This window comes from Zonotrichia leucophrys, chromosome 3, assembly GCF_028769735.1.
Source record: "Zonotrichia leucophrys gambelii isolate GWCS_2022_RI chromosome 3, RI_Zleu_2.0, whole genome shotgun sequence".
NCBI classification, from domain to species: domain Eukaryota; kingdom Metazoa; phylum Chordata; class Aves; order Passeriformes; family Passerellidae; genus Zonotrichia; species Zonotrichia leucophrys.
This window is the reverse complement of record NC_088172.1, coordinates 56,183,748-56,204,092: the sequence shown is the minus strand read 5'-3', so window position 1 is coordinate 56,204,092 and position 20,345 is coordinate 56,183,748. Positions and strand designations below refer to the sequence as shown.

Here is a 20,345-nt window from a genome sequence, read left to right as displayed (position 1 = left end):
TTTTATTTGACACTTCCTCAGTTAATCCTGTTTAAAAGTTTTTTGGGCTCTGACTATGCCTGCCTAAGAGCTCTCACATTGTCAACTTTAGTTGGTTGGTTTATTTTTTTTTCTTTGCATTAAATAAAAGACACTTTGTTCTGATATCAGGCTGCCTCAGCTTTTTCCATTATTTTATTTTGTTTTCTTGTTTTTCTAAGGTGCATTGAAATCCTTCTACCAAACATTTTGCATGATAAATATTTACATGGTAAAAAAACAGATTCTCAGCTAAGGAAAGTGTAATTGAGATTTTTCTTCTACTTTTTTTAATAGAAGATAGTTTTAACTTATGATTTTTTTTTCTTTGTTATAAAAAAATTATAATTTTATTTATTTCATTATTAAAACCCATGAGAGCTGTTTGAATGACATCCCAGCACATTTTCAACTGTAGATGTTCTGGGTACATGTGGAATTACACTGACGTCTTACATTGTTTGTACTGTTTTGTATAATACCATATTGTTAAAGAAGTATTATTTGTAAAAGCCAGTTTCTGTTTATTAGGAAAATTTAAGGACTCTAGTTGTACAGATTGTTTTCCTTACATCTGTTTTGGGTTAAGATGATCACTTCTATTTTGGATTAGTAGGCTAGATTGTTTTTATCCTGCTGAGCAACTGCAAAAATAATAATGCAGTTTAAGTAAACTTGTCTTCTGTTGGTGCTAAGTAGGTTCATTTTACTAACTAAAGCATTTACCAAAAAACCCAAACAAACAGACAGAAACATTTTGGGCCTGCAAATTCAATTTTGTTAGTTCTTTTCTTAGCTGAGGAGTATATAAAAGCATATGAGAAGTGTATTTAGTTCCTGACATTTTGTTATTGATGCTTAAGAGAATTTGGCTTGACCCTGTTGTGCACGATGGGAAGAATCCTATACCACAGCTGAACCAAGTGATGTATGAGGTCATTTCCATTTCCTCACTGCCATTAATTTTGTTGGTATTGTAACATTAACAATGTTACATTAACATTACATAACATTAACATTGTCAATGTTCTAAACTCTCTAATACTCAATTGATTTTGGTTTCTAAGTACTTTGTGAAGTCTAAACTTTGCTTTTCTCTCTGTTATTTTCAATGCAATTTATATGCCTAATTATTACTGAGTTGTTCTAAGTGTAGGAAATCCCTTAAAGACTTACAAAACTTTGACCTAAATGAGATGCAACTTCCTTTAATCTAAATGACTGTTAAAACAGATCTTAAGGAATTTTTAAAAATATTTTGCAAAAAGTTCCATTAAAAACCCTAGCAAAAGACCCCAAACAGATAGAGGACAATTTAAGAATTGAATGTAAGAAAAAATTGAATTTAAGAAACTTCTGCTGTAAAGTATTGCTTCTATAATGTTCCTTTATCCCTTGTACCAATTACACCACCTTTGTCTTTCCTCAACAGATAGTTGAAAACCCTGACAACTTGCAGAAATTCAAGAGTCAAGGTATTTTAAAACTTTTTTAGTGACTCCTTCCAATCCAGCTTTTTTATTCCTAACTTTGTTTTTATGACCACACTGCTGTTTGATGTCATGGGAGTTGCACCCTCAGGATTTTGTAACTTCTCTATAGTTTGGTGCTTTCTTCATTACCTGTGGTAAGAACTGAGATAGCCCTGTCAGCTCCTGATATTTCCAGTTGTGTCTTCATTTGGACCATGGTAACAGCATTGTACTCAACATAGTAATATATTATTGTTTCAAGGTGCTAACAGGTGTAATTAAGGAGTTTCAGTGGTCTGAAAAAAAGTTTTAGTAAGTGCCTTTACTTCCTGAAATGAAATAGATGTGCAGAGTAGAATGTGGAATCTGAAAACAGTCGTTACTCTATTTCAGGCCAAATACATTGTTTATATAATGACTACTTGCCAGGTGATTATTTTACAAGAGAATGGTTTTTTATTCCCTTTGTAGCTTAACTTCCAATATCTTCTAGTAGGAAAAATAGTCTCTGGTTTTGACCTTCACTCAGGATTCTGATAGAACTTGTGTGAATGGAGGCTAAAATCTTTGAAGAGCCACAAACATTCTTTGATAAGATGAGAAGTTGGTCAGAAAATGTGTAAGAGAGAGAAACTGCAGGGAGAGATACAGAAATTGGCTGCCATGTAGAAAACTGGGGCCAGTCTTTTTTATTATTTAATTATATACTTATTTTATTATCTGAATTTGATTTCAGCTAACCTTCTGCAAATGCATGTAAGCAATTAGTGCTCTCTCCGGCTTTCATACTGCTGCTTTTGCATGTTGTGGCGATCACTTTCCTATCTAGCACTTTTCCTACTGCATCTTATCTATGAATTTGGGTAGCCCTGCTCCTTGTTTAGAAGCTCTGACCAGCTCTGAAAACCCATGCAGTTAATTGATGTTGTTATCCAGCTGTTCATATGTAATGCCTCTGATATTTGTCCTTTTTGGAGGTACTTCAACTGAGTCTCTTTGTGATGATGTTGTATCTGTCCTCACTGTACTCTGTGAGAAGCTCCAGGCTGTCATAAAGTGAGTTATTTAAGTTTATAATTTTAATTTATTACCTGGAGGTTGAGAGTTTCACTGATGCATGTGATTGTGCTGTTGAAGTTCTGGAATTAAGAAGCAAAGCTGTGCTTAAATGAGGTGTTTGCTAGAGAAAGTATTGTTCATGATGCATTATTTTAATCCTTGCTTGAAATGAGGAGCTAATTTGCCTTCTTTGTGCATTGTTCAGCTTTACAGAGCTTGCAGTAAATCTAATCTGTAGGTAACTTCCATACAGCGGCAAAATACTAATACAAAATACTAATAAATCTGAGGAGAAGTTTTCTTTTCTGGCTGGAAGAACCATCATAGAGAGAATAGCAATACAAGAGCCATGGAGAGACCTAACAGATACTATATTCAGAATTAATAAATCAGTCCTTCTTAGACAGGCTTTATCCAATTGCAGTAATTTGTGCTATCAAAGAATTCCTCTAATTTAGGAATATCATAAACTCTATCTACTTGAAAATGTATGATCTTAACTTCTAAAATGTGGTTGTTATGGACAGGAAGTGTGTATATGCATAATTTTATAAGTGTGTTATATGTGCAATTTTCAGAAACTACCAGAGGCAAAGATAGCACAGGCATCTATGTGCAGTTCTTTTGCAGACTTTCTTCCCATGAGTCTCTCTAATAATAGCAGGATTACAGAGGAATGCCTTACTTAGCATTATTTAATCAGTGTCAGCATCTGGGAAAATAAAATCAAGAGTGCAGAGATGCCCTGTGCATTCCCATGCAAGTGTCAACTCTAAGGGGATGATCATCTGCATTAAGACACATTGTAAGAAAAGCTGTTGGGAAAGAAGGCATCTGTACCTGGAATGCATGTATCTTTCCAGATAGGTGTGGACTGTTGTGAAGAAAAATCTATCACCTTTAAAATATATAAGAAGCCAGCATTTTTCAATCCTCCATACCACAGAGTTAAAAATCCAGCTTTGAGCCTCAGGATTCAGGGTTTTCTCTATTTCATGTGAAACAGGTATTGTTGTACTTGGATACAAATTCATGCATGTGAACAAAAGGAACTCAGGCAGTGACAGAACACCAGATATTTCTCACTCCTTAATTTTGATTCAGATAAATCCATTTTTTACAGCTTCCTTGACCTACAGTCATATATCAGAGAGTGCATTCCTCCAGCTCTCATCTCTGACCAAAAGAGAGTGATTAAATGCTGGTTTTCTTAGCAGTGAAAACCATATTGTGGGTACACTTGCCATGGAGTGCTCCTTTTGTAAGGCGACCTCAGCCTTGCTTGTCTCCTGGATCCCACAGCTGATGTTATGAGTAGGGGCAGGCACAGTGCATGTTACAAGTGTACCAGTTCCAGGTATCCACAGGTCCTTTAATATTCCTTCTCATGAAGCTTTCTTTGAGTTTATGGTTCTGACAGAGTTACTGGTAAGGCCCTGAAAGGTAGCCATGTTACTGTGTGGCTTTCTGCTTGGAGACATTAACCATTTGTGGTTAATGACCACAAAATAACCAGAAGAGAATAGCCTAAATATGCTTCAGATTGCCTGAAGAAACTATCCAATAGTCCAAAATGTTCTATTTTCTCCTTTTCCTCTGTTTAAGGTTCCTTCTCAAGATTTTAGATTGAATTTGAGTAGTTATTTGGGTTTTATTCTTCCTATTTTTTCACCTTTTTTTTTAATGCAGTAGATCACTGCATGCAATCAGTGTAAAATAAGTGGGATGATGCAGGTGATCACACCTGCATTGTAAATTGACAGAAAGAAGCAAAATAAGTCACTGCTGTAAATTATGGTATAATTTTCAAGTGAACTAATGTGGTTATTTTAGAAAATTAAGTAGTCTGTTTTAATATGATGTGAATGGCATCTTTTCTTTGCCAGTGACAATCGTCAACTTCAGCTTCTTTACTTGGAGTGTATCCTCTCCATGCTGAACAGCTCCTCCCCCAGCATGCACCAGCACAAAGGATTCACTGATCTAATATGGTGAGTACATCTGAAGACTAATGCAAATACTCAGTTTGTAAATGTAAAAGGACCTGTTCCCCCCAGCCTTGCAAAAAAATCTGTAAAAAGTCTCCAGGTGTGAGCAGAGCTTGCTGTTAACCTACTATCCGTTCTTTCTGTGCCTCATATAAAATTGGTTAGGACTGCCTGCTCAGCTGCCACATTAAATCCTGATAGTGAATTATCACTGTAATGATGTCTAATGGATTTAGCCAGAACAGAAAACCTCTTATGCTTTCTGCAATAGTTTGGATTTGTGTGTGGCATTGAACACAGAGATGCTCTGCTTGTTGTAGGAGGGTACTGTTGAGATTCTTAATGTTCTGATACAATAATAAGCAAAGAAGAAAGAAGATAAGCAAAAATTAATGTCAAATGTGTGCTGGTGACCAGAAATGCTTATTATGACCTGCATTGTTGTGTAAAGTTTGAGGCTGAATAGTCTTAATGTTGATTCTATTTCATCAAGAATTTCTCCTTTTTAATCCACTTCACCAGGAAGGCTTGATATCTTTGTTGTTCGTATCTATATCTAAATTGAGACCATCACATCAAAGCACCTGAAATAATCCTGCTTTCCTTGTGATTGAAATAGTGGGGTTTTTGTAGCCTGTGGATAATTGAGTCATATTAATAAAGCAAGAATGTAACTAATATGCAGTTCCTTGCAGTCTGTGCCCATCTTTTGACCTTGTCAGGTGATTGTATTAAGGAATGATATATGTGACTGTTAATGAAAAATGTGGTTTTTGTGTTTTTACCCTGTAATTTCTGAAACTGAAGTGATTGACTTGGGCCCAATTCTAAAGGTGGAACATGTAGAGGCACCCATAACTCCCCTGCTGTCCCAGGAACATCAGTGGCTGCCAAACTGGGAGGTGTTCAGACTGGTAACACTTGGCAGTGTGGCACAAGGACCCAGTGCTGAGGCCTCTTGGAGGTCTAACATAAGAGCAGAACTCTCTGTCCCATGGCAGATTCACTTCAGATGTTTCTGCCTTGGAATTTCACCCAGCCCTTTTTTTCTGCTCGTGTGACGGACTGTGGGGCCATCCTGTGAGCAAGGTCACTGAAATAATCTCAGTTAAAAGAGAACACTTCCGGTTTTATTTTCAATTTACATCCTTTTGGTGATCCAGTTTATGCTGCAAGTCTACAGGTGTTTGTGTCTGTAGCTGTGTACCATGAGGGCAAGCCATCAGGGGTGGGACTTCTTAACATGCACTGCTGCCAAGGAATGAACATGCATGCCTCAGCTACCTGCTTAAGTGGGGGGAAAAAAACCCTAAAACACTAGGTAGATATGAAACAGTTTAAACTGCAAACATAATTTTGAACATTTTGTATGCACTGATACATTACCTGTCTGGTGAGGTTGTGATGCAAACTGGTAGCTGTCCTTATTCTTTAAGGAGCTGTTGCCTACATGCACACAGCTTTCACTCTGACAGACACTTTGTAATCAGTTCCCAAAGAAGATAAAGAAGGGAGCAGATAGGGAAGATTTAGCTCTATGTGTTGACAGTGTTCTCCATAGTTTGATACAGAAACACTTTGACAGGACTAAGATATGTGGGGAATATATTGTTGTTGCAACCTGTGATTATGCCTGCTTTGAAACAGGCATATTTCTTAAGCAGTAAATTGTTATGTTTTGAAATGTACTTGATTGGAGAAATAAATGGAATAAGCCGATTCAAAGTAAATATCTGATTTCCTATTAAAAGCTGGTTTTCTTTCCATGACTTGGGAAGCTGAGCTGTTTCAGATGTCTTGTTAAGAGAAGCAATGAACATTCTAGATTGCGTAAAGCCTTGAGAAAATAAAATGTAGTTACCTATGAGGATGTGTTTTATGAATTGTTACTTGAAATTGGGTGCTTGCTCTAGGTACTTGCTTGAACCTCTGAGACGTGGGTGAAAACCAGATTTGGGACTCATTCTCATGCAGCACTTGACTTCTTAAATTAAGGTCTTGCAGACTGAAGTAAAATGTCAAGTGTGTGAGTGCAAAGCTGAAATAGCAGCTAATGGAGCAAAGTGCTGAGCTGGCTTTGGTTCCACAGAGGAGTGATCTGCTGGTATTGAATCACTTAACATGAGGGTTAGACATTTGAAGGAAGGATGGGTATTTACTGTATAGTGGCATATATGTAGTACAGTGTACACTGTGAGTTATTGTACAGGCCTTTCATTGTCTTCTCAAAAGACAGCCAAACAGATGCTCACAACTAAGGGTGCTTACTAAAATAATGCATGTGCAGTTCAGCGATGGAACATTCAGCCTTCTAGTTAACATAGATTAGTTCTTGTTTAGTCAGATTTTTTTAAAGCTCCCAAGGTGAATTGAAAAAGAGACACTGAGCAGTGAAAGTCTAGAATTTCTACTTTGTGATGGGCTGCAGCTGGTGAAAGAGGCAGGCATGCTATCCTGCAAAGGGACAGCACTGTGCAGCAACATGAACTTGCAAAATCACTACTATGTTTCTACAGCACACAGAGAATCTTTCCATATGGACTAGCATGCTGATGATTGAGAGATGAAAAAAGCCTGGCATAATTTGTTTTTCTATCTAACCGCTGCTGTTTGACTGATCATTAAAACAAGAGTATGTATCTCATTTAACCATGGGCTATTTTCAATCTGTTCTTGTAAGAGTATTTTTTTTCCAGTTACCATCTGCTGCTTTTCTCTTTCTCAGGAAGCAACTGTGTCCAGCCCTAATAGTAATCCTGGGAAATCCAATCCATGATAAAACTATCACCTCTGCCCACAGCAGCATCTGCCTTGAGGCTGATTCCCCTTCCTCAGGGATTTCTGATCATGGCCGGGGTTCAGGTTGTTCTTCCACAGCCCCTGCCCTGAGTGGGCCCGTTGCACGGACCATATACTATATTGCAGCAGAACTGGTTCGACTGGTGGGGTCAGTGGAATCCATGAAGCCTGTGCTACAATCTCTGTATCACCGCATGTTGCTTTACCCACCACCTCAACATCGAGTAGAAGCCATCAAAATTATGAAAGAGGTAGGACAATCACATGTGCAAATCCAGGCATGTAAAACAAAGTGTTTATTTAACAGCAGGTTTTGCTGATACGTGCACACCAATGCATTTCAAACCTTCCCGCCCAGGGATGTTGAACTTGTCCTTTTTGAGCACAGCTGGTACAGCAGCACCACTCTGACAGACAGTTTGATGCAGTTGTAATAGCTGTATCTGTCTCCATAGTACAAGCTAGTGTGGCACTCCATCAGTGCTCGTGCTGTGGTGCTGCATGGAGCAGATCCTATCACTGAGTCACAACTGCTCTTTTGGGTGAGATAGAGCATAACGATCCGGTTTGCAACTTCTTTGGCATCTTTCCCCAGACACATCCTCACAGTCTGGTTTCCAGGCAGGAAGGTGAATATATGCTTTGATTACATGCCCAGTTTTTGAAATCCAGTTTCTTGGAGCTTTTTTGAATAGATACAAGAAAGCTGCCAGTGGCTTAAGAAGCCATTTCAAGACCAGTCCATTCTGGCCTCTTGCCCAGTGTCTCTGAAAGCACTAGAAGTGGAACACTGGGAGACTTGTTTCAGCACTAGCTGAAATTATGGACTTTTCTATTCCACATGGTCACCTTTCTTTGCATGTTGTGGAAAACAAGGAAATTTATGTAATTTTTAGAAATAGTGCTATCTCTTCAAGAATTTTTCATCTAGTTTGTGCATACCTAGGCTGTTCTATTTCTAAGAATCTTAACACCACACAGCCACCCACTTGGTTCCAGTCTAAACTGGGAGTCATCCTGTCACTGTCTTTATCTAATTTTAAACAATAGCAAGATGATAACTGAAGTTTTAGGAAAAGCTAAGCCTAATGTTATTTTGTGCAGGACATACCTGTTGCTTCTTTGGGCTTATTAATACATGCTTGCTTGTATTTCCTGGTGGGCATTAACAAGGTGCCACCTAGCAGGTTGAGTCTGAAGGAATCACTTTGCCTATCTTCACGTGACTCCATAATTGTGTAACTTGGTGGCTGAGGAGAGAGGTCTCCTTTGATATAAACTATAATAAAAAATGTGTATGTAGGCATAAAAATTGTATTGTGTGCAGTATCAGGTGAAAAAATCAGCTAAAAATGTAAAGCACTGGAGAACATTCTAAATGTGATTCTTGGTGAATATTCTGCTTTGCTTGCTTTTCTGTGTCTAAAAAGAGGAAAGGTAGCTTTAATAAGTAGAGCATCACTGTCCATTTTCATTTGCTGTGAGAAATTACAGCAGTGCTACCTTAGACTTGATAGAATTATGACTTATTTATTGTATTTAAATAATGCTTAGATAATCTTCTACTTACTTCTCTTTCCTTTCCTTTCAGATACTTGGCAGTCCTCGGCAGCTTTGTGATTTGGCAGGGCCCTGCTCTTCTGAGTCAGAATCCAAGAAGAGGTCTATTTCTAAAAGAAAGTCCCATCTGGATCTTCTCAAGCTGTACGCTTTGTTTCCTCCTTTAGCCTCTTCTGTCTTAAACCCTTGCACACAGAGCACATAAGCAGTTCAGGAGCATACCCAGTATAAACCAGGGTATCTGCCTGGTTAAATAAGCTCTGAGAATGGAAAAGGTGTAAAAGCTCTTGCTTGGTTTGTCATCAGTCTGGGCCTGTTTTTAAAGACATAGATAACTACCTTGTTGAGTTTGCCAAAATTCCCAAATATGTTGGTTTACAGCTGAAAATTTTTGAGTATGTGCCCTTAAACTTGCAGTAAAAGAAATGTGTGGTTTTTTAGAGATATATTTTAAAGATGAAGTCAAAGGAGGTCATAGGAAATTTAAACATCGTCACACTGAGCAGGAAGGGTTCTCAGTTCTTATAAAGATCATATCTTGTACATAAGATCATTTTCAGGATACAGATGGCCTTTAAATTTAGTTCAGCTGGGTGTTGAGATTTTTTTTAGTTAAGTCCTTGTCTGTAAAAGAGAACATGCCGTGTATGGTGGTATGAGTGCATGGTAACTTTACCTTGTTGGCACTCCCTTTACAGAATGACCATGTTTGCATGGGAGACTTAATAGTTTGTTCTTACACTAATTGTCTTTCTCAGGAATAACCTTAAAGGATAAGTTCACTTCTTTTTTTTCCTGGTTATGGACAGATGGTGTTGAATGACGGTGACATGCTCACCATGCATGTTGCATTCATCACTTAAATAATCTCTGTGTTGATTGTAGTATCATGGATGGGATGACAGAAGCGTGCATCAAAGGCGGTATTGAAGCGTGCTATGCTTCAGTGTCCTGTGTCTTTGCCCTGCTTGGAGCATTAGATGAGCTGAGCCAAGGGAGGGGTCTTAGTGAAGAGCAGATCCAGCTGCTGCTCCTGCGCTTGGAAGAATTGAAGGATGGGACCGAGACAAGCAGGGACTCCATGGAGATCAATGATGCTGACTTCAGGTGGCAGAGACGCATCCTGTCCTCAGAAAACCCTGCCTGGGAATCAGGAAATGAGAAGAGTCCTGATATCAGCATTAGCGTTACCACAGACACTGGTCAGACTACTTTGGAAGGGGATATGGGACAAACAACTCCAGAGGATAATCCAGAAAATCCAAAAAACTCCCTGCCATCTCCAGCTGGACATGAAAGCAAAGAGATTCACTATAGAGAACCAGAGTCAGAAACCATTGACCAGCCAGATGTTGTTCAAAGAAGCCACACCATAGTCTATCCAGATATAACTAACTTTTTATCAGTTGATTGCAAGACCCGGTCCTATGGATCCAGATACAGTGAAAGTAACTTCAGTGTAGATGACCAGGACCTTTCTAGGACTGAGTTTGATTCATGTGACCAGTATTCCATGGCAGCAGAAAAGGATTCGGGCAGGTCTGATGTCTCAGACATAGGCTCTGACAATTGCTCCCTGGCTGATGAGGAGCAGACCCCGCGGGATTGCCCGGGTCACAGGTCCTTGCGCACTGCTGCTCTCTCTCTGAAGCTGCTGAAGAGCCAAGAAGCAGACCAGCACAGTGCACGGCTCTTCATCCAGTCACTTGAAGCACTTCTTCCTAGGCTTATAGCTCTGCCCAGCATAGAAGAAGTGGATGGAGCACTGCAGAGCTTCTCGTCAACATTCTGCTCAGGTTTGCAAGCAAATATTTACTGTCTAACTAGCATGCACACTCTGACTGCACTGTACACAGATACCCTTGTAGGATTTCATCTTCAGAGAACATACCCAGAATGAGGAGGTTTGGGCTTTACACCATACATTCCTCCACAGGAACATACTTCACTTAAGGCAAAGCAAATTGAGTATGCAGGCAGTGATCCAAAGGGAGGTAAATCCATTGACTCTTAACAGGCTCTGGATTATGTCGTGAATCAATAAAGAAATGGAGTTTGTTGTAGCAAGATACCTCTTTGCAGGTTTGTGAAGCTCTGTTGAGAAGCTTTGCACATGGTGTCACTAAAGAGAGGTCAGGGTTGCACCTTAGCATGAGAGGGGTGTGGGATGTCCCATCACCTGTTTGCAATGTATAAGTAGCTTAGTACATCACTGCACTGTTATTATTAGTAATGCCAGCCTCACAAAGAGGGTAGTAACAATTCTGCAGCAGTAAGCTCTAGGAAGGATAGAGAAAGAGCGGAGTTTGTCTCCACTCTTTTGTTTTTCATAATGCTGCTGTCTAATATGACAGGAAGTGCAAAGCTCAAAGCCCAGACCAAGACAAAAATTAAGATCCGCCTATCTTCTGTTCTTTAATGATTAGAACAGTTGGGATCTCAACCTGTCAAACAAACAAAAAAAGTCATGCAAAGTCTAGTTTGTCCTGTTGATAGCATATTTAAAATGTGTGTAAATATATATTTTTAGAAGGATTTTGCTTTTCTGACAGTGGCCAAAATGAAAACGTTTGCTAAAATATGTCTGTTTATTTAACTTACTTTACTGCATTTGCCTTTCCTATTGCTCGTCTCCTAATCATTGCTTCATTCATTTATGCTCTCACACACATTAAACTCATGTAGAGTCAGAAGGGAGGACTCTTCCCATCATCATACAGCATAATTTAGATATGAAGCTGGGTGAATAAGATGATATTCTTGATATTCTGTTTAAATGCTACCCAAGTAAACCTTAACTCAGGAAGATCATAAATGGTATTCTTAAGAAACATTGGCTATTTTATATCACAGAAAGGAAATACTTTAAAAGGGGCACTAATGTGCATTACTTTCCTAATTGAGGGGCTCAAGAGCACCCTTTCTGTCACAGGTATTTCTTTTTTCCTGGAAAATAGTAATCTTGAGGTTATGATGAAAGACCAGTGCTAGATCTCTAGTTCATACCTTTGTGCACCTGTTTCCTTGTGCATGAATGAGTATGCCACTTCTTTTCCCTTTTGTCTGTAAAGTCTTTATAGAGTGCTTTTAAAGCTTTAGAAGATGTGGACCTAGTAGAATTCTAGATTTTAAGGCTAAACACAGCTTTTCTTGGCATTCAGTACAAGTAATACAGTGACAAAAGTGGAAGAATATAACTCAATTTTTGCATTAAATCCATTGTTTGTGGTTTGTATATCTTAAAAAAGATACCTAGTCTTGGACTTAGATTATTGAGAGAGACCATTCACTTTTCTAAGAAAGCCACCGTGTGGCTAAATCTGTACTTTAAAAATGTACACCACGTTTCCAGATGGATTTTGTGAAGTACTTGTAAAAGACACCATTCAGTAAGGAATCGTGGAAGAATGGAGTTGCAAGTCACTGTATTAAGACAGCCTGGAAGAGGTGTCCTGGAGTTTTCATGAAACTGTGGCTGTTGCAGGGTTGTACTTTTATGCTTTCGTAAGATCTGGGCAATTCCTGTTTCAGTTGGACACCTGGAATGAGACTCATTTCAGCTGAAACAGTCCCTTAACTTGGACCTCAGATCTTAAGCAAATGTCTATCAGTCCTCCCGAGGTGAGAACTTGTGCTCCTGTGTAGGTGAGAGAGCCATGAGTTTGAAAACCTCTAGAGAGAGAGACTTAGGAAATTTGAATCAAATGTCAGGGGGTGAGAAGTCCCCTGGAGAGCTTCTGAGACACCAGTTTGATCTGCCTCTCTGAACAATGTGTAGGGCCTTACTTCAGGAGTCCTTGATTAGCACCAGCTGGTCAAGGCACTGATTAGATGATGAAGCTAGAGGGATTGATCCCATTCAAGATATACAACATTTATTCATGTATATACAACATTTATTCATGTATAATTCTTGAAAAATACATGGAGTAATTTGAGAGTTGGTTAAGATCTGAGTTGAGAAAAGACATAGATGCAATTCTGAGACCAGTCAGTACAGAAGCAGTATTTTTGTGTTTCTGGGAGACCTTATTTAACTGCTTTGTTTCATTTCTCAATTTTTCTTAAACTTTGGAAGAATAATACAATTCAGTATTTTTTCCTTCAAGCCAGGTCCTTATATAGATAGCATTTCAAAATTAGCATGTTTTCATAGGATTGAAAGGCAATGAATGGAGGTAAGAATTTAAGCACTGCTGAGATAAGCATGAAAAAGATGTGGTCAGCTAAACAGAGTTGTAGTGAAATTAAAATTTGCAATTAAGTTGGTTAACTCTAAACTTAGGAGTAAGTTAGCCCATCTAGAGTTTTGATTCCATACTTTTTAGAGAGAAGGTTTTCATGCTGGTAGGTGTAATCTTATCTTCTGTTTCTGTGATCTCAGCATCTCACAAATGCAGTTGTTTGTTTTCCCATATTTTAGAGGAAGTTAAGGAACATATTTTTCCCCAACGCTTTTTAGTGCTCAAATACATGCCCTCAGCAGATTATCAGCTTTTCTGTGCACTTCTACACCTTCCTTTTTAATTGTAATCTTGTATAGGAGGTTGCACATTTTTTTAAACATTTTGATGCAAAATAAAGTGGGCTTTTTTGTTTGGTTGGGATTTTTTGTTGTTGGGGTTTTTTGTTTTTTGTTTTTTTGGTTTTTTTTTTTTTTACTTTTACATACGCCTCTGCCTTGAGGTTTTTATTACTCTAGCAGATTCTAGTCCCCTAGGTACATATTTAAGAGAGATAAGACAAAAAGCCAGTGTGAGATATCTACATCAATACCATGATCCTCCATCTGATAGAGTGTTAAGATGCATCTTTGTTTTCAGTGATGAAGAAATCACTAGAACTACTGGCAGGGTACTTTCAAGCACATGGTTGCAGTTTTGGTACTAGGTAAAGTTGACATTCTGTTGACATTCACCATGAGAAATCTACCTCAAGCAATGCCAGCCTGTGTGGGTGTGGTTTGTGGCCAGCCCTATCACCCTTCTTCCACAAAGGTTGCTCCCTTGAACAGATATTCATTTTTTAGACCCACCCTGGAACAGTTACTCTCTTTCTAAATCCACCCTCAAACAGTTACTCACCTTATCCACGCCCCCAAAGTGACGACAGTGGAAAGTCCGAGAAGGCAGCAGCACAGAGCTTTCAAACCCTCACGAGGCAAGAAAAACATTTGCTTCTTTTCTGTGTGTGGATTTTTTTTTTTTTACTGTTAATGGTTTGTTGTATTTTGTCTAAGAAGAGGTATGAGCTTTATGGTGGGAGGAATATATTCACAGTAAACCACTGCAGCCGTTAACAAATGACACAGCTTTGCTTCATCATGTAACTAACCTTGGAAGCTGGTTTTTGTTCCATTTCAAACATTCCTTTAGGGTAAAGCTGACTTCTTAATCTTCCCTAATTGACATTATATGAATGGATTTCACAGTTGATGTGAAAACCATGAAATACTGTGAGTTATGTGGGTGGATCTGGTATTTCTGGTTTTTTCATGGTTCAGACTACAGATCATGGGGATTCAATTAGGTATTGCTCATACTTGATTGTTATTTTTCTACCAGTAGGTCAGCGATTTGACATCCATGGGAAGAAGGGATTGTGCCATTGAGCATGGTTGTAGGCTTCATACAAATATTGTTTCAGGACCAGTGAGTCCTTTCTGGTGGTTTCTGGGTCTGACAGAAGTGCAAGTGCTCAGCCATTTAGAAAGTAGGCCTTGTATGAAATAAATAGGGCTTGGAGTTGTAACTAGTTCCAGCCAGCTTGGCCCCAGATATTTGTCCACATACCTCTAGGCCATGGAGAGAATGATGATTACGGACTGATCTTGTAAGGTGTGGAGCACTCCAGTCCCCATCCAGAAAATGACTTTACTAGAATGGGTTTACTGAGGGGCTAAAAGGGCTGTCAATCTCATTAGCACTATTTGGTGCAGTGTATTTTCATTTAAGTACACAGGCTTTGGGTCTGCTCCTTTCCACCTCACTTTTCCAGTTAGCATTGCAATGTATCCTGCCCTTTGCTTTATACATGAGAGTCATCCCAGTAAATGCTGGTGCTCCTTGCTTATTTCAAATTTAGCACGTTGTTTTGCTGGACTGTGACTGGAGTGTTCAGTTTGTCTTGCATTCTAGATGAGCTACTTATTTTTCTATTCCCTACTCTAGTATGTTTAGTAGAGCAATTTCTACTGATGATTCATTAACTATTCTAGCAATCTGTTGCTGCTAGGGATAGTTTCTGATTTTTTTTCCAGGAAAAATCTGTTTAAAATATGAGAGCTCACGTGGTGTTTTTGTTAGGTATGATGCACTCACCAGGATTTGAGGGAAACCTAAATTTCAACTTCCAGACTCTGATGAATGCAGACAGTCTCTACGTGGTATCACATTACACTTTGCTGCTCAACCTAAAATTGGCAAACTCAGATTACTACAGGAAGAAGCCTGCCCAAGCCCCCGTGTTGCTGGTGAGTTGGAGAATATGGGATCATTGTTTTTAAAAAATGAAAATTTATTTTGCTTCCTTTCACATAAACCAGCCCACACATAAAACCTTCAGGCTGCTTGCTAAGTGGAGAAATAGTAATTGCAAATGAAGCGTTCTCCAAGCTGCTTATGAATCTTGCATGATAACTGTCGTGCATCTGAATTACTCTGTGATTTGGTGGGAAGGAATGCTGCTTACTGATTGTCATTAAGGTTGCTGTCATTTTGATGGTTAAGCTATTTTCAGAATAGATTAGCATCATGTGATATGGCAAGTATTGTCTCTTGACAATGTGCATGAACATATGTTTATCTTGCAACTGGTTTTTTTTTGCCAAATACTTAATTTGAATTTCTGTAGATGAAGACATGAGAAGTTAAAGTAAAAAATAAGTAGGTCTTAGTAATGTGAAATTATAATTTTTGTTACACCTGGAATTCCTCCACTTCTTGCTTCCTTCTAACTTTGAAAACATGGATCCATGTTTTTCAACATAGTTGCCCAAGAGACATTTTTTCAGTTTTCTGAAAAACCAAAAAAAATTAGTTTATATATGAAATATATGTAAAAAATAAAAAAGGTGTCAAAATGTATAATTATTGCTGAACTTCCAGTGTATGGGAATTTATAATCTATATAAATCTCTAAACCAAATGGAGTTTAACATCATCCTTAGTTCTGGTGTGTTCTGCAGCAGATCAGGTGCAGATCTGTGATTCATGACATTCTCTAGAGGATTCAGTGTGCACAACAGGCCTGAGCATGACCAAAGTATTCTTAGAGATCATTCTGACAAGTAATTGGAGACCAGTTCATCTGTGATGACTGTTCAATGCAGAAAGGCCCAGTTGTTGGCCAGGCCTCGTTAGGTGCTAGAACTTCTTTTAATTGGACTTGAGATCCTACTCCCACCTCGTGGAAATAGTGATAGATCAGCATGTCCCATTGTCACTGTGCAAAAACTGTCATTCTGATTTGCCTCTTGCATTAACTGCAGTAGGAGAAGGGAGAGCTGCTCATGTTCATGTCATTCTCCACTGCAGAGACAGACACAGAAGGATCTGGACAGGCTGGGCTGGTGGGGTCTGGCGACTTGTATGAGGGTCAAAGTGTCAGATCCTGCCCGTGGGTCACAAGACCCCAGTGTGGCACTACAGGCTGGGGCAGAGTGGCTGGGAAGCTGCCTGGGGGAAAAAGACCTGGGAGTGTTTATGAGCCAACTGAACATGAGCCAGTGTGGGCTCAGGTGGCCAAGGAGGCCGGTGGCATCCTGGGCCTGTATCAGGAATAGTGTGGCCAGCAGGACCAGGGCAGGGATTGTCCTTCTACTGGTGAGGCTGCACCTCAATTCCTGTGTTCAGTCTTGGACTCCCAGTACTAGAAGGACATTGAGGTCCTGGAGAGAGTCCAGAGAAGGGCAGCAAAGCTCGTCAAGGGTCTAGAGACCACATCCTATGAGGAGTGGCTGAGGAAGCTGCCACTTTGTTTAGCCTGGAGGAAAGGAGGTTCAGAGGAGTGCTTCTCATTGTCTACAACTCCCTGAAGGAGGGTGTAGTGAGGTGAGGGTAGAACTCTTCTCCCAGGTAACAAGCGACAGGACTAGAGGAAATGATCCCAAGTTGTGCCAGGGAAGGTTTAGATTAGATACCAGGAAATTTCTTTTCATGGACGGGTGTGTAAGGAAGAAGAACAGACTGCCCCTGGAAGCATTCAAAAACGTGTGGGTATGGCACTTCAGGGCATGGTTTAAAATGGTGAATGTGGTGATGGTGCTGTGCTGACAGTTGGACTTGATGATCTTAAAGATATTTTCCAATCTTAACAATTCTAAGATTGCAGTCCTCAGTTAATTATTTTCATAACTTAATTTCTACTTCTGCAATCCCTTACTCAGAAGTAGATCTGGGGGCTGATGCTGTAGGGCTTACACTGATGTCTTACATTTGGCTTTTATGGTTCTCTGCAGAAGGAGTTCATGAAGCAGGTCCAGTCCAGTGGAGTGTTGATGGTATTTTCCCAGGCGTGGGTTGAAGAGCTGTACCACCAGGTACTAGAAAGGAACATGCTAGGGGAAGCTGGATACTGGGGAAGCCCTGAGGAGCACAGCCTTCCACTTATCAGCATGCTGACAGGTCAGTACAACATTATGGTGGCAAGACTAACTTCCAAATGTGTCTAAAACAAGCTACAATGACAAGCTACAGCACTGCTTTACTGCATTATATACAGAACAGCGTGTCATCATGCAATATGTGGTGTCTCGTGGATTTATCAGTTGAGAAGGAGCCAGACCTAGCTGTGGCAGGTATTTAAGTGTTTGGTTTGGCTCATCAGAGTGGTTCTGAAGCATAGGTTTAAAAAAAAAAAATCAAAACTGTCCCTGGGAGACAGGGAGAGTAGTTTTTTTCACTGAACCAAAACATCTCTTATTTCTGTTACCTTAAATTCTGGTAGAGTTGATACTTGTTAATGATAAACTGTTTTTTGATGTCACAGCAAAGCCATTTGAGTATGCCTGCGGTGCAGTACAAATATAAATAGTGGCATCTGATCCTGGAAGCCTTCCCCAGATTAGACTCCCCTTGGTTCAGGCTTGAGCTATGCCAGGGATATGCCAAATGGCACTAGAGAGAAGCTGAAAACCTGGAGCACAAGTGCTTAGAAACAATCTTTAGCTTCATTTGAGGGGAAAAAAATCAAATTGTATCAGTTGAAAGACAGCGGGATGGGTATGATACTGTATTGATATAAAATGCACTGTCTGCTTTAATGTGTCTGTAATTAAAATAGTGTATGCAGGGAAAACAATGGCTTCAGCTGAGCCAGTAAGTGGTGATCAAAGGCCACTGCTCTGAAAGTTTTTTGCTTGTTGTATTGAGCTTAGTGTTGCTTTTAACTACTGAGCTGATAAGAGGGAAGAAACATGTAGAAAAAATGCTACGCAGATGTGGAGATGGGGCTTGTTAGAAAGGAAATCAACCTGGTGTCCCTAACATTAAATTCTCTGTGAGAAATGGCTCTTTAGTTGTGTGGGAGAAAGGGTTGTATTTCTTTTGTTGAGATTGAGCATACACAGATCTACTAAAAATCACATTTAGGAAATAGGATCCCAGTGCATCTTGAGAACTCAGACTGAGGTCTGAAAACATCTAAATACAGGACTTAGCAAGATTTGAAATATTATACTAAGAAATGCAGAGATTTAAGTGTGTGGTAAGTTCTGAACTGTAATACCTTGAAATCTCTACTGGAAGTTCTGTTCATTGTGTACTTGGAAGAGGGAGGAGAGCAGCTTGTGAGAGTGGGATGTCTCCCCTGTTCAACAAAACATTGGTTATACTTGGCAAAGCCTAAGGTTGCACAGCTCATGTTTATACCAAGGCTTTAGAAGGCTGCCAAAAAGAGTAACAAAAAAATCACACCTGAGAAGTCAGCTAGTACTTAGTTGAACACAGAGCCAGTAAGACATGCTTTCCTCATGCCATCTGTGTGGCAAACAGTAATCTGATGTTTTTTAATATTCTGGCAGACATCGATGGCTTGGGCAGCAGTGCAATCGGTGGCCAATTGATGGCATCTGCTTCAGCTCAATCTCCTCTTTCCCAGAACCGGAAGACAGATGATTCTGTTGTTGCAGGTACTAAGACTGTAATAAAAGTACAAGTGTGTTATCCAGCAGTGGGTTGTTATGTTCAAAAAGCATATGCAGATAAATAGTGTAGAATAACAGTTTAAAAAGAAAGTATATCAGTACATGGTACATGTGAATTGGCAGTTCAGCCTGTAGGGAACAAATGTGACTTGGCTTTTTACCACTAATGATAAAGCTTCTGTTGTGCCATTTTCTTGTAGTGATAGTATTCATGTTTTTTCTACTTTAGGAATTGCTTTTGCCCGATACATTTTAATTGGCTGTTGGAAGAACCTGATTGACACTTTGTCCACCCCGCTGACTGGCCGCATGGCAGGCAGCTCCAAGGGGCTGGCCTTCATCTTGGGAGCAGAAGGAGCCAAAGAGCAGAACCAGAAGGAGAAGGACTCCATCTGCGTGAGCCTGGATGGACTAAGGAGGGCAGCCCGGCTGAGCTGTGCTCTAGGTAAGGCTGCATGGGGGATGTCTTGGCAGATTCATAGAATGGGATGGTAACTTTCCTTGAAGGAATGTGGGAGAAGGAAATGCGGCATCCTGCTCCACTTTTGAATAGGAACATGGATGGCTGCAATACGCATCAAGTGCCCTACAGTATAAGCATATCTAGCCAACTTTTCTTGACCCTACTTCTTGTTGAGGTTGTATGGGACTGGGGAGGAAATGTTTGCCATAGAGTAATTGTGTTATTGCTTTACAGGAGTTGCTGCCAACTGTGCATCTGCTCTTGCCCAAATGTCTGCGGCCTCCTGTGTCCAGGAAGAGAAAGAAGAAAAAGAAATCCAAGAACCCAGTGATGCTATAGCTCAAGGTAACTACATGATTGAATTACCTACCTCATCTTACATTGCCTGTGAAGCTGCAAGTGGAAAGCACTTTGCCGCACATAAGTGGCATTTCCCTCTGTCGTTCTGCTGTACACCACTTGCTTGCAGGCACATAGGATGTGTGTCTTCAGTACATGCCTGCTGTCCTAAGTTCTTAACATTATGTCCCACTAATTATGTTCTATATGGAACTTATATCAGTGGAACAATGCATAAGCCAGCAGCATTTTTCAATGTGCTTTTTAAACCTTGTGATGCTAGTGCAACCAGAGAGCATCAGAGAAACAGTTATTTGGGGATTTTTGTGTGTTGGGTGGTAATATAAACTGAGTTTGCATCGCTCTCCCTCTGTGGTTTATGTATCCTTGATTATCTTTGTTGTCATCTTCAGATATTTAAAACTGTTTCTGAATCATGTTAGATTAAAATGGAAAAAAAAAATGGTGCCTTTTTAGCATATAAAAAGTTCTGCATCTCTGTA

At 39.7% G+C, this 20,345-nt stretch overlaps 1 protein-coding gene across 7 annotated transcripts in view; it reads left to right on the top strand.

The window, feature by feature from the left end:
* The window catches only part of ARFGEF3 (ARFGEF family member 3), a 96,836-nt gene that overhangs the window by 35,841 nt on the left and 40,650 nt on the right, over nucleotides 1–20,345 (top strand). For 5 of the 7 annotated variants that reach the window (XM_064708330.1, XM_064708334.1, XM_064708333.1 and 2 more), the window contains 12 exons: nucleotides 1,451–1,493; nucleotides 2,468–2,546; nucleotides 4,436–4,540; nucleotides 7,263–7,587; nucleotides 8,928–9,040; nucleotides 9,782–10,692; nucleotides 13,973–14,056; nucleotides 15,202–15,368; nucleotides 17,355–17,520; nucleotides 18,918–19,025; nucleotides 19,270–19,485; nucleotides 19,738–19,848. In XM_064708330.1, coding sequence (XP_064564400.1) covers nucleotides 1,451–1,493; nucleotides 2,468–2,546; nucleotides 4,436–4,540; nucleotides 7,263–7,587; nucleotides 8,928–9,040; nucleotides 9,782–10,692; nucleotides 13,973–14,056; nucleotides 15,202–15,368; nucleotides 17,355–17,520; nucleotides 18,918–19,025; nucleotides 19,270–19,485; nucleotides 19,738–19,848 — 2,428 coding nt within the window. The remainder of the gene's footprint in view (nucleotides 1–1,450; nucleotides 1,494–2,467; nucleotides 2,547–4,435; nucleotides 4,541–7,262; nucleotides 7,588–8,927; nucleotides 9,041–9,781; nucleotides 10,693–13,972; nucleotides 14,057–15,201; nucleotides 15,369–17,354; nucleotides 17,521–18,917; nucleotides 19,026–19,269; nucleotides 19,486–19,737; nucleotides 19,849–20,345) is intronic. The other 2 variants (XM_064708335.1, XM_064708332.1) reach the window with 1 other exon arrangement.